Here is a 12,004-nt window from a genome sequence, read left to right as displayed (position 1 = left end):
ACATTATAGGCCTCCAATTTCTTATTTCTTCCTTCTCTTTCATCCATATAAATCTCATCACCCCTTCACATATTTCTTTATAAATTATCCCATTATTTAACCATTCATTAAACGTCTTTTAAGTGTTCTTTTCTCCCAAACATTAACTTTGCATACATTTGATAACCTGTACCATCCATCCAGCAGCTGTATCTACACTTTTAAATGACATTCTATTTCTGCCACTGTAATCTGTTGCAATTATTTGATTATTTCTTCTGAAAACCATTTAATCTTCCATGAACTTTTCTATTTTAGCCCTTTTCCCTTTACCATTTCCTTGAAGTTCATAACTACAACATCCATTATTTCAGACTGCTCATTTTCAATTCACCCATTACTTTTAGTTTCCCTCTTTACACCACACTCCTTTGTGTTTAGTACTCAAATATGGTGATAATTCTTTCTTTCCCTGTAAAAGTATTTTGTCTATGTAATAATTTTTTAATTTTATCTTGCTTTTTCTAATAAATTTCTTCTTTGCTGTTAAAATAATTGCTTTATTTCCTCTCTAAACAGTTTAGAACATCCCTCTGACATTTCCCATGTTCATTCTTATCTTTTCTTTCATTCTCCCATACACAATACATATTTTCATACTTTTCTTTAAATGTAATCACCATTCTGTCCAATTCTTATAAGAAAAATCTCATTGTTAAATGATCCTTCCATAATTGTATTGTCTTCCTAACCATCCTTGTTTTATTCTTTCAATCATCTTAATTCCCCTCTCTATTCTAATAATCTCCATCTATACTGCCACATGATCTGAAAAACTCATCTCTACTTGTTCTATGATAACTCTTATAGACTTTGACAACATAAAATAATCTCTCTCTCTGTCCGAACTCTTCCTCAGATAGGTTTACTTAAATCCCATAGTTTTAGATTACCACATTATTTCTTCCATTACTTTATCAGTCTTATATTTTCTTATTAGATTACAAATTAAAATCTTGTGTTACTATAATATCCATATTTACTACAATTTAGTATATCAGAAAATAATTGCTTTCTTTTTTGTATAACACATAAGGATATATTGCCATTATTCTATACACATTTTCCCCATTTAAAATCTACCACCATCAGCCTACCTAACTTAACTAGCATATAATCTATTTTTTATCCCCTTTCTATATTAATACAGCAATTCCTGAACAACTTTCACATCCCAAATTCTACATTATACCACTCATCCATGGTGTTTGTTTGTTCTCTTTCCTCTTTATTCGAAATACTCATATTTTCTAATGCCATTTTATCCACATCACGCTTATTACACCACTCTATTATTCCAATTCTCCTAAGTTTTATTATTAACATTTATTAATAGTATTCTAAGATTAATTGTTACCCTTCTTGCTATTCTTCCGAAAATTATGATTATCAATTTTCTTCTTAGCTTTTATTTCCAACTCCTGGAATTTTCTTAGCCCTATCATTAACTTTTTCCAATTGTATATTTTAACTACTTTCCAGTGTATATCTTCTTTATCACGGAGCTCTGTACCACTTTCCATTTCTCCCTACTTTTTTTTGCATATTATCTAAACATCTAAACTTTGTCACTGTACCTCACTACTTTCTCATTCTATTTGCTGTTCCTCTAATTATATTTATTTCACTTTCCTTTCTATTTTGTTGTTCAGTTTCACATTCTAACCCCGCTCTCTCATAATCCATCCACACATGCCCAGTTTGCTTACATTTATAACACATTTCTTTACAGCATTTTGCATTAAGACCAACTTTCCCACATAAATAACATCCCTTTTTAATCACAGTTATTCATAAAATGTCCCTGTTTCCCCACAAAAAAATATATTCAGTTGTCCAATATTTAACAGCTCTATTCCCATCAACATTATAGTTGGAATATGTAAAATTACCATTTTCTGTTTTCAAGATCAGATTAATTCCAAGCACCTGTGCAAAGTCTCATGTATCATGAACTTTTGAAATGTATTTACTTCATTACAAAATAAGTAAAGATTTTTTAGCAGCCTGTCTTTCAATTACTGTTTGAAACTGTATATTGATTTTTTTCTGCATTTCTTGAAAAAATGTCTTAACCACATAATTATTCAACAGATTAATATATTTTTGTCTCCACAGTTAAGAACATTTCTAATGTTTCAGCAGTCTCAAAAAAAGGTCACAGTACGTCTATATTAGAATATATGCACTTAGCTCCTGTGCCTTTACACCTAAGGTCAGATATCTTGTCCCAAAGTTCATACCTATTCAACTTGACTGCTTGCTTACATTGAATTCTCACTACATGCCTCTTCATTTCCCTTATTCTCCTTCTCAGCTTCTTTTTTGGGGCCCTACTATTTCCACAAACTATTTCTTCTTTTCTTTTCTGCTGCTCAGCTTCTCCATTATTTTACCCCATAAAACTTCCTTTCCTGTCTACTGTTCATTTTCGTTCGATAATTTTTTTCTAATACATCATCCTGCAGCACTCCTGACTGGAGGGTTGCAATTATAACTTTTTCTGTCTTCAGCCCTTCAAACAACTCTTTTTGGAAGATGTCCGCAATCTTCTTTTTTAAACAGCCTATAAAACATTTTATTCTCTCACTGAAGAAAACATCTCTGCAGAACCAGCATTCACCTTAGCTCCACTTCCTTCTGTCACCATCTTTGCACGCCATTCTCCCAGCCACATACACGCTAGGAATGGAACAGATGCTCACACTCGTTAACCTTACGCACCACAAGTGCCATAACCAAGAAGCTGAAGTTCCCTGGTGCCCAGCCCAAATTTCCACTAATCAATATGAACACCACCTCAGGTTTCCCCTGAAAGAGGACACTGGCCTAGCAGGACTAATCTGGTCAACAAAAGTACAAATTAAAAACAAAAATCCAAGTGAAAAGCCACTGTAATCTTAATCATGCCAACAGTGACAAAGCAACCAAATAACAATGTAATGATGGTTAACTGCATTGGCAGAACTACAGCCTGAAACAGCTGCTTATGTATTTTACTTTTTGTATACACAGCTTAACCATGCCAGTCGCAGTGGCTTTAATTTGTACCCAGAATATCACAGTGGCATGTAGCAAACTTAGCTTATAGCGGACAGATAACATTCTGAATGTACACGTAGCCTTTATATTATTATTCTGTTCTAGTGTTTAATACAAGGCAGGACAATTTTGCAGCTCATCCATCATTTCTCTCTCTATTTAGCCTTCTTGAAAATTGACCTTGCTGCCATTCAAAACTTTACTAATATACAGTCCATCATCGAAATGATTTTTGAATTCTTCAATTCTATTTATCTTATACAGCATCCATAAACTGTACTTCTGCTGTAGTGTACCATTTCTGCCTTTGTTTGCACATTTGATTCCACAACATATTATTTTGCTGCTGAATTTAAGGTTTTGCTGTTTAGAAAAAACATTATTAAATACTTTCAAGATGCTGACGTACTCCACATTTTTAAAAATTATATTTTTATTACATTTTGCCTTATGACACCTGCAGCCACGTCATGTATACCAGACGTAGCTGCTTGTTAGTATACCTCGTCACGAATACCAGTCAGTCATCTCCAATCTTCCATTTCTTTTCACTACTTTTAGGGTTTGTTTTCACTTAATTTTCTTGTACAGTCTCAGCCCCAAATCTTGTTTTTCAGCTGCACACTTGACAGCTTGTGTGTTATACCATAGACTCTGCTATACCTGCCTGGAAGTCATTGTTGACCAGATTTGCAGTTCATGTGACCTTGGTCTTAGATCAGTGACACAGGCATCAATATTTTCTTAGACTCCTTCAACGCTGGTAAAAAAAAAAAAAAAAAAAAAAGTCTTACATAAACTCTTTAGCTAGCTTGTATGTTTTTAACTAGTGCTATTTTTTTTAGCTTTGTCTTCTTCTAAAAAAAGTGCTAGATGCCCTTAAGAGCTTCTTCATCTACTATATGTAGAAATAAGGCACGAAATAGTCCCTGTATTATCCCAAAGGCTGCTTGTAGTAAAATATATCTCTATAAATGCTGAATCCAGGATTACCAGCTCCTAGACATTTGGGGCTGAATACTCAACTGCACTAGTCCAAAACTGAAGAATTTGAACAGCATGAAAGTACAGAGGGATAAAGCCCCACCTATAGCCCAGGCAGCCACAGTTCCATTAGCAGCTGACGTGTTTGATGGAGCCAATAGGGAGAAAGGGGGCTGCCCGTCTTAGAGGCTAGGAGACAGCTGGTTGTGGCTCATAGGAGTCCTTTAGAGGAAGGCGTTGGGTCCTCAATCTGGGGGTGGTGGTATATCAGGCCACTGATGGTAGAAAGTACATGGAAGTGTGCACCTGTGCAGTGGAAAATGTTATTTTCACAATGAGGAGTATGCATTTGAATAGGGGAAGATATTATGGCTCCCACTGTGATGCATGCCCCCCCCCCCCCAAGTGGTAGAGTTAGGCCAAGTAACAAATGATGCTGGCAAGGACACATGCAACCTCATGGGTGCCTTAATGACACCCCCTTCCTCCCAGACAGCCCTGAAAAAATGAAATCCTCTCAATGCTTAAACAAATTAGTTTGCCGATTTTCTTGGTTAAACTTAGGGGGGAAAAAAAACAGACTTCTGAAAAAATATGTATTATGTGTCTAAGTCTTGCTCAAACCTTCTGTCATGGTATAAAGAATGAGAATTTTTACCACAATAAAGCAAAAGCAAGACTGAGTAGAATAAACAAAACCAACTTTTTCTATATTTAACACAAAGTACTGCAAAGCTTACTTCTGACACTATGTCACATTTGAAAAACAAGCAACTTCATAAAAATGTCAAAACAAAATACAGAAGCAGATAATACACGAGAGCATACATGCACACACCTCTCAAGTGCATCACTTTGAGTAACATTCCTCATTTTCAGTCTTAAAAAGACTATGGTGCTCACTGGTACACATTAGAAAGGTCGGTCACAAATTCATTAAGAATTTGTTTTTGAATACTTATGGCAAATATTATAGCTGCTGCAGTAGCGTTGCCACCTCACAATAAGACGTTGTCCTGTTCGATTCTCAGCTAAAGCATCTTCTGTGTGGAGACATGCATGAATGGGTGTACCTTCGTTGAAGGTTGTGCATCAGAGCTGGCAACTCGGCATGTAAAAATCTACTGTCAATCATTAGCGGACTGGAGTTCTGCTCTGGCGACCCCTAAAGCCGAAAGACACAGCAACATGGTAAATATTACAGCATTTTATTAATTCATAAAAAAACTTGCATAAGTATTACAGAACTCGTTTTAACCCTGCTGTGAGCTTCTTAGAAGTCGCTAGTAAGTGTTCCACATTTTGGCCAATAGTTACTTTTATTTACCCTTTGGTAACTGGGTAGATTGAGCTAGTCTGAAGATACGTTTCTGCCATGACCTAAGCACAGAAGCAATTGTACAGAAAACTCTACATCACCATATAAAGCAATTACAAACATAAAAACAAAATGAGACAAAAGTTGTACAGTGAAAACTTAGTAAACATGCAAGCATCAACAAAATAACGTATATACATTACACGATAAGGAGAAGCAGTATTCCATATATTAACATATCTTTCAACCACTTAGAGCAAGAAACCTGGACAAAGTCTAAAATAATGTGGGAACATAGGCCCCATATTACTTTTATAAATTTAGAAGGTTATTAAACTAACAGGATCAGTGTTAGCATAAATTTTTCAGAAGGATACGAAGTCTGGAACTCAAACGTAAATCATTGTAACTTCAGTCCTCCGAAATACCACACATTTTATCAGGAGCAGACAGGCGATAGAAGGTCGAAAGCTATACATTCATATAATGAAGGTTCTCAGATGCGTATACACACCTACGCCTAGACTCCTAACTCAGACTCCCTGTTCAAAGTACAACAGATCTAATAAGTAACAAAAAGGTACTTACAAGTGGGACTCAGATTTGCAAACACACAGTCTACACCATGAAAGTTTGCTAAGAATCCTAAACAACTGGGTACAACAATAATGAAATAAAAGCCACTTACGAAATAAAACCCTACAACCTGAAACATTGCTTAATAACCTGCATTTTAACCAGCTGTTGAGATTTTCGCCGGAAGCCCCGCCCCTAACCCTCCTTCCCGCCAGTATCCCAGAATGCTTTGCTCCTTTGGAGCACGGTCCACCTCCTTCTCTCAGTACAATGTGGCGGAAAACAATGCGAGTGGTGGGGTATTGTGTTTAATCCAGTCCCAGGTGACAGTTGAACGGGGCGCCGCTTAGCAGCATCCTGTGATATAGACTTACTGATTTTGTAATAGTTTCTCCGGTTCCCCGAGACAATGAAGCTGACGGATAACGTCTTGCGGAGTTTCCGCGTAGCGAAGGTGTTCCGGGAGAACTCGGATAAAATTAACTGTTTCGACTTCAGTCCTAATGGCGAAACTATTATTTCGAGCAGCGACGATGATTCCATTGTATTGTACGACTGCCAGGAGGGCAAGTGAGTGGCTCCCGGGAGACTGGTAGTCCGTTGTCGGGCGCAAATAGTCAGATGTTGTGGCTCTACCGTCTGGTTTATGTAGGGAGGGTTGCGGCCTACGAGAAGTGCACAGCCTCGGCCTCGAGCAGTTAGTAGTTTGCTAGTGGCTATAGCATCAATTCTAATTTCTTGCGTCTTTTTCTTTTCTTCAGTAGGCACTTTTCCCCCCACACACTTTTAGTATTAGAAACCAGGAGCCTTGTGGATGCATTGCTGCTTGATTTGCAGCCAAATATTTATGTAGTTTTATAACACGGTTATGTGCGTTATTTTAGTACAGCTCGTTGAACCTTTTTGTCATTCCGGGGTATACTAATCTTAGAATAGTGTTGGACTATTTATATTTCTGTTGGTCTTTCCAGTTTGTGGTGCAAGGGCTGTTTTCACATGGGTGCATTGCAGTATAGCGCAGAGGAGTTAGGCTGCGATCTTCTATTGTTCGCTTGGAAGTAGGTTGCTTTTGGATTATTTATACACTCGCCAGGTGTATGTGATTTAAAGATCAGAGTTTCCACTGAGTCGCGTTGACAGCTTATTGCAGAGGAGTAAGGTTATGATCCTTTTATTTAGTCCCGTCTCTGGTCACTACTGCATCTAGGTAGCCCAAGAAGAAATGTGTGTGGTAGGTCTTCTGTGTGTATTTCGATTAACAAAAAATCGTTATGTTCGTCTAGAGGTAGTGAATAGTGATGGTGAAAAGTAATGTGGTTAGTCATGTCAGAAAGTTCATGTCACTGGGTATCGGTAGTACAGAATAGATGCCAGTTTTACACGTTGATCGAAGATTCAGTGCTATATATTTAGCATGATAAAGGGTTCGTTCAGCCACACCTGGATGTCGGAATTGGTGTACTTGCTTGAGTGTCGCTGTATGGCCACTTTAAGTTGGTCATACACCTTAGCCCAAGATATCTGGACAAAGGCAGTAGTCAGGAGGCAAGAGCCCGAAACGCACACAACGTCAGAAGCTTAAGTTTCGTTATTTACTGATTCTAGTCCGCGAAGATTTGTCAGTAAACCACAAATGTTGAGGAACAGACAATTGACAACGAAAATCTGGCCAGTTAGGGGGTATTGGACGTGAAACAGACATTCTGTAATAAAGGTTAAGATTTTAAACTAGTGTCAGGTGGGTGCTAAGGGTGTGTGCATGGTTTCAAAGCAATGCCAGGATCAAGGTGGCAAATGGTGAATGTGCTACAAGAGGTCAAACTGGTGTAGACGGTTGGATGTCTGTGGAAATTATGCAGTTTAGATGCTTTGGTTGATTCCTTTTTTTTTGGCAGATATACCGATGGTAGGGTTGAGTTTGTTTGCAAGGGTGTTGGTTGTATTATGGGATTTACATGATGTATAATTTGGATTTGTGTTTTTTTTTTTTAATTAAAACGGGGCTGTAGTGTTGAATGTGGAGTGGTGGGGTGTAGAAATTTGGTTTGGAGGGTAGAGTAGGTCATTTATTCATTTAAAGGCATTAAGCATGTTGGGATGGCCCAGTGGTGTAAGGATCACATGAATTGTGGTATCCAGATAGAGGTGTGGGTTCATGTCCTATTTCTGACAGAGTTTTGTGGGGAGGAGGGATTGGTGTAATGGTTAAAGCATTTACCTCACAAACATGAGGTGCAGTGTTTAACGTTCACCCTTGAGGGACATCAATTAGACTTGAAGTGGCCCACAAGGACCCCTAACTTAGTACCAAACTATAAAGTACCTTGCAAGATTTTATGTAGATCAGCCTCCTGAGGAGAAATGGGACTTCTTACCAAAGGCGCACACTTCTAGGATTTAATCACTACTATTTATTTATTTCAGTTTGGTGATTGGGGGGGGGGGTTCACTGGGCTCAAGAACCCATTTTCAGTGAAGGCCCGGGGAGAAAAGCTGACGTTACATAGTAGAACATTAGATATTGCATAAAGTTACAATTCATGATACAGATACATAAGATAAGACACTAGTGGCACCTAATAGATGAATCACCACTTTGTCTTATTTGCAAATCTAATTTGATGTGTTCATCAACTGCTACTACAGTAGTTACTTTCTAAGCTAACCTCACAGTGTTGGCCAGAATGTTTAATTCATAAGCATTTGGGGTTTGTTTAGTAGTCTCTCTCCAGTCTCAGATTGCTATGAGCAGCCCTAATCCTCCACCATCTGGCAACACAACTGAACAATGTGTTCTTACCCTATCTCGTGGTCAGTTTGTTCGCATTGAATGTTGTAGGGCAGTGTAATAACTGCCCTAAACTTTACTGGCTGTTTTATTGCTTTTATTGGTTGATGGTAAAATGCACAAGAGATGTTAGCATCCAAGACGGAGACTAACTTTTTTTTTTTTTTATTTTATCAGCCCACTTTTGGTGAGCATATCCCTCCGTGATAGCACTTAGCCCATACTTAAGTGCCAAAGCTTCCTAGAAAATACTCTAAACGTTCCCATCTTCCGATGTGCAAGGCAACACACATTTGTTCTCCACTTGCACATGCTGCAAGTCTGTATAGCCCTCCTTAAGTCACCAGCAAGGCTGATCTAATCCCGTAAGTCCTTTGAGTTTGCTTTTGCACAAGCACATGTTCAGTGCAATGTAACTGGTTAAATATGCACTGCGTTCACTACATTGGTGAAAAGCAAGAGGACTGTAAGCTGCTTGGCATTAAATATGCACTGCGTTCACTACATTGGTGAAAAGCAGGATGACTGTAAGCTGCTTGGCAGCTGCCAGTTTTTGTTGCATCACAAAGGCCCTAAAGTCCTTTAAACCAGAAGAATATGACTGGTGATCTTGTGTCTCGCATGGGAGTGAATAATTTCATGGATACCACAGCGAAGCCATAAACTTATATGCGTACAAGATGTAAGGTTTGTACTGTTTTCATGTCTAGATGCCAAGGCAGGTTCAAGTTTAAAAAATGTTATGTAGCTGGTGTCATTCTAAGGGGATCAGTTATGACTGCCCCGGATGAAGTGGTGAATAAGATTTCCTGTTTTACCAGGGCTTCTTCATACTGGCTAACATTTTTGCCGCCCTCCCCACCTGTCGAGAGTTACACTAGTGGCCATGTCTACGTAATCAATGCAAATTCCGGCAACATAATGGTGGCAGTATTCATTCCTAAGAGTCTTGATAGGTGGTGTGTTTGCTTAGTTGTACTAGGAGTCTCAAAGGAAGATGCCTGAAGGGTAACCCATTCTTGTGCAGTTAATGACTGATGTTTTCAGTGTGACAGCAGTACTTCCTCCTTACCGGGGTGTAGTGTCTCTCTTGTCCCATAGTAACTGAGAGGGAGTATCTGTATTTCAGAATCACCATCCCCTCCTGTCAGATTACTTGTAACTCTGATTTGGGGCTGTTTAATATCCAAATCACGACTGAGTTCAGTTGTTACTTCGTTGTTAATTGCACATCTACATAAGTGTCCCGCAAAGACATTGTACATTTATAATTCAGTATTAAACTAAATATTTTTAACCAAAGCATCAGTTAAGTTCAACTGTTACTTCGTTGTTGGTTGCACATGTACATAGGTGTTCCACAAAGATATTGAACATTTATAAGCCAGTATTAAACTAGATATTTGTTTGCTAGCAGACTTTAAATTTGTCAGAGAATTAATTGACATAGTTTCACATCTCAAACTTGATATTTTCAGCATTTCCTAGACTTCAATACTAATGTGCTGAAGTAATATTTTTGACCTGGTCTTATTATTACCCCCACCCCTTTTATCTTTGTCCTTTTTGAACCTTGACTACATATCAGTCTTCATTAAGGACTTGTAGAATGCCTGCATAAAATTTCCAGCATTCATCTGTAAATGTACCCATCTCTGAGGGTTTCCACGGTCTTCTCTTACTTTTTCTAGTGCTTAAACAGCTGTGTAGAAAATTCAGCACTACCTTGCTGTAACTTTAATGGTAAATTCCAAAGTATATCTCTCTGGTGGAGCTCCTGTGTATTTGTTGTATAATGAAAGAAGGAAATTAGTGAGAAATCCCCTTCCATGTTCCAGGGCCACTCTGAAACATGTCAGCAAGGCTAAGAGCACAGATAGGAAATGTAAAAACAAGGAACTTTCACTTGTTATAGATACCAAGTGAAACTGCAGTTCATTCTTCAGGTACATTAGGAAGGTGAGGGATAGTCTAGGAATGCACTAGGATCATAATAACACACATAGCGGGTTTGATAGACAAACTTGGTGCTAGCCCCGCTGTATCCAGTATCCCAGAAAGTTTAGTTTTCTCTGAAATTACCTTGGGGCAAGTCTTAGGTTCCTTATGAAAAGGTCAGAGTAATGCTTCTATGGACCCAGCCAACAGTGTTGTAATTCTCATCATTGTCAAGTATGTACCTTGAGTCTTTATTGCCAGGGTTTGTGTCTGATGTCTAAATAACTACCATAACTCCTTTACACAAGGGTTCCGACTACAGACCAAGGTAATTACAGGTCGATTGGCCTCACCAGCCTTGTATGCAGAGCCATGGAATGTGTAGCAGAATTTAGCAATGCTAACAAACTGATTGCGGTGTAAATCCGCTAAATTGTTTGTAAAGGGAACGTTTTATGGCCTGAATCTTGTAAGCTTCTTTGAAAGGTTTACAAAGGTTGTGGGCCATGGTCGTTCTGCTCACGTTCTTTGTCATCCTGGTCAAACAGTGTGCCCCATGCTGATGATATTGGAAAATTAGACAAGTTTCATGTGAACCCGTTAACTGGATTACAGATTGGATATCCAACGGGTCCCAAGTTGTAATGTTGCTGATACTGTCTCAGAATGTAAAGTAATAAGTGAGAGTACCAAAGGTATCAGTGCTGGGTCCTTCCCCCTTTTGTATTTATTTTGTAGACTTTGTCAATATCTTGCAGACTTCATCAAGTCAATATCTTGCGAGTGTGGTTGACCATGTTTGCCAGTGACTTCAAACCGGCCACTGTAATATGCTTATCCACTGGTACTAACCAGCTCTCAGTGTTTGGAATATGCACATGTCTGGTGTGCAGACATTTTCAGGGTAAATGTAAAACTGTGCAGCATGTTGATGTGTGGTAACTTCTGCAGTCACCTTGTATCTTATGGTAGTGCTCCCCTTCAAAAAACCACGGTTGTAAGAGATTTCAGTACTCGTGGACAAATTCTCAGTCATAATGTTTTCTTGTAGTTGGGGAATCCTTTCTTACCTGGTTAAAGGACTAAGTAAATCATGCCACCACTGAGCTGTTTACTTATCATACTGTCAAATCTCCCTGTAGTGAATACAAATCCAGGCATCCAGGCATAGTTGTGACTTAATTGGAAAGGCGCTAAATGTTACTAATTAAGAGAATGGATGGCATGAATTCTACTAACCCAACAAATTAACAGATTCCTTGTATACACTGTAGCCCATTGGCTAGAAAGATCCAATCTTTTTTGCAGAAACAGTATCT

The 12,004-nt window shown here is 38.4% G+C and overlaps 2 protein-coding genes across 5 annotated transcripts in view; one reads left to right on the top strand and one right to left on the bottom strand.

The window, feature by feature from the left end:
• GLYCTK (glycerate kinase) overlaps positions 1–6,193 on the bottom strand; it is a 568,453-nt gene extending 562,260 nt beyond the window's left edge. For 3 of the 4 annotated variants that reach the window (XM_044078916.1, XM_044078919.1, XM_044078918.1), the window contains exon 1: positions 5,972–6,193. The gene's annotated coding sequence lies outside the window, so the exon portion shown is untranslated. The remainder of the gene's footprint in view (positions 1–5,971) is intronic. The other variant, XM_044078917.1, reaches the window with a different exon arrangement.
• Positions 6,194–6,236: 43 nt separating this feature from the next.
• WDR82 (WD repeat domain 82) overlaps positions 6,237–12,004 on the top strand; it is a 1,055,709-nt gene continuing 1,049,941 nt past the window's right edge. Inside the window, exon 1 of the mRNA XM_044078920.1 lies at positions 6,237–6,529. Coding sequence (XP_043934855.1) covers positions 6,369–6,529 — 161 coding nt within the window. The 5' untranslated portion in view covers positions 6,237–6,368. The remainder of the gene's footprint in view (positions 6,530–12,004) is intronic.

This window comes from Protopterus annectens, chromosome 7.part1 (genome assembly GCF_019279795.1).
Source record: "Protopterus annectens isolate FY-2018-M chromosome 7.part1, PAN1.0, whole genome shotgun sequence".
In the NCBI taxonomy this organism is placed as follows: domain Eukaryota; kingdom Metazoa; phylum Chordata; order Ceratodontiformes; family Protopteridae; genus Protopterus; species Protopterus annectens.
Note: the sequence above shows the minus strand (reverse complement) of the source record. Positions and strands in the feature narration are given on the sequence as shown.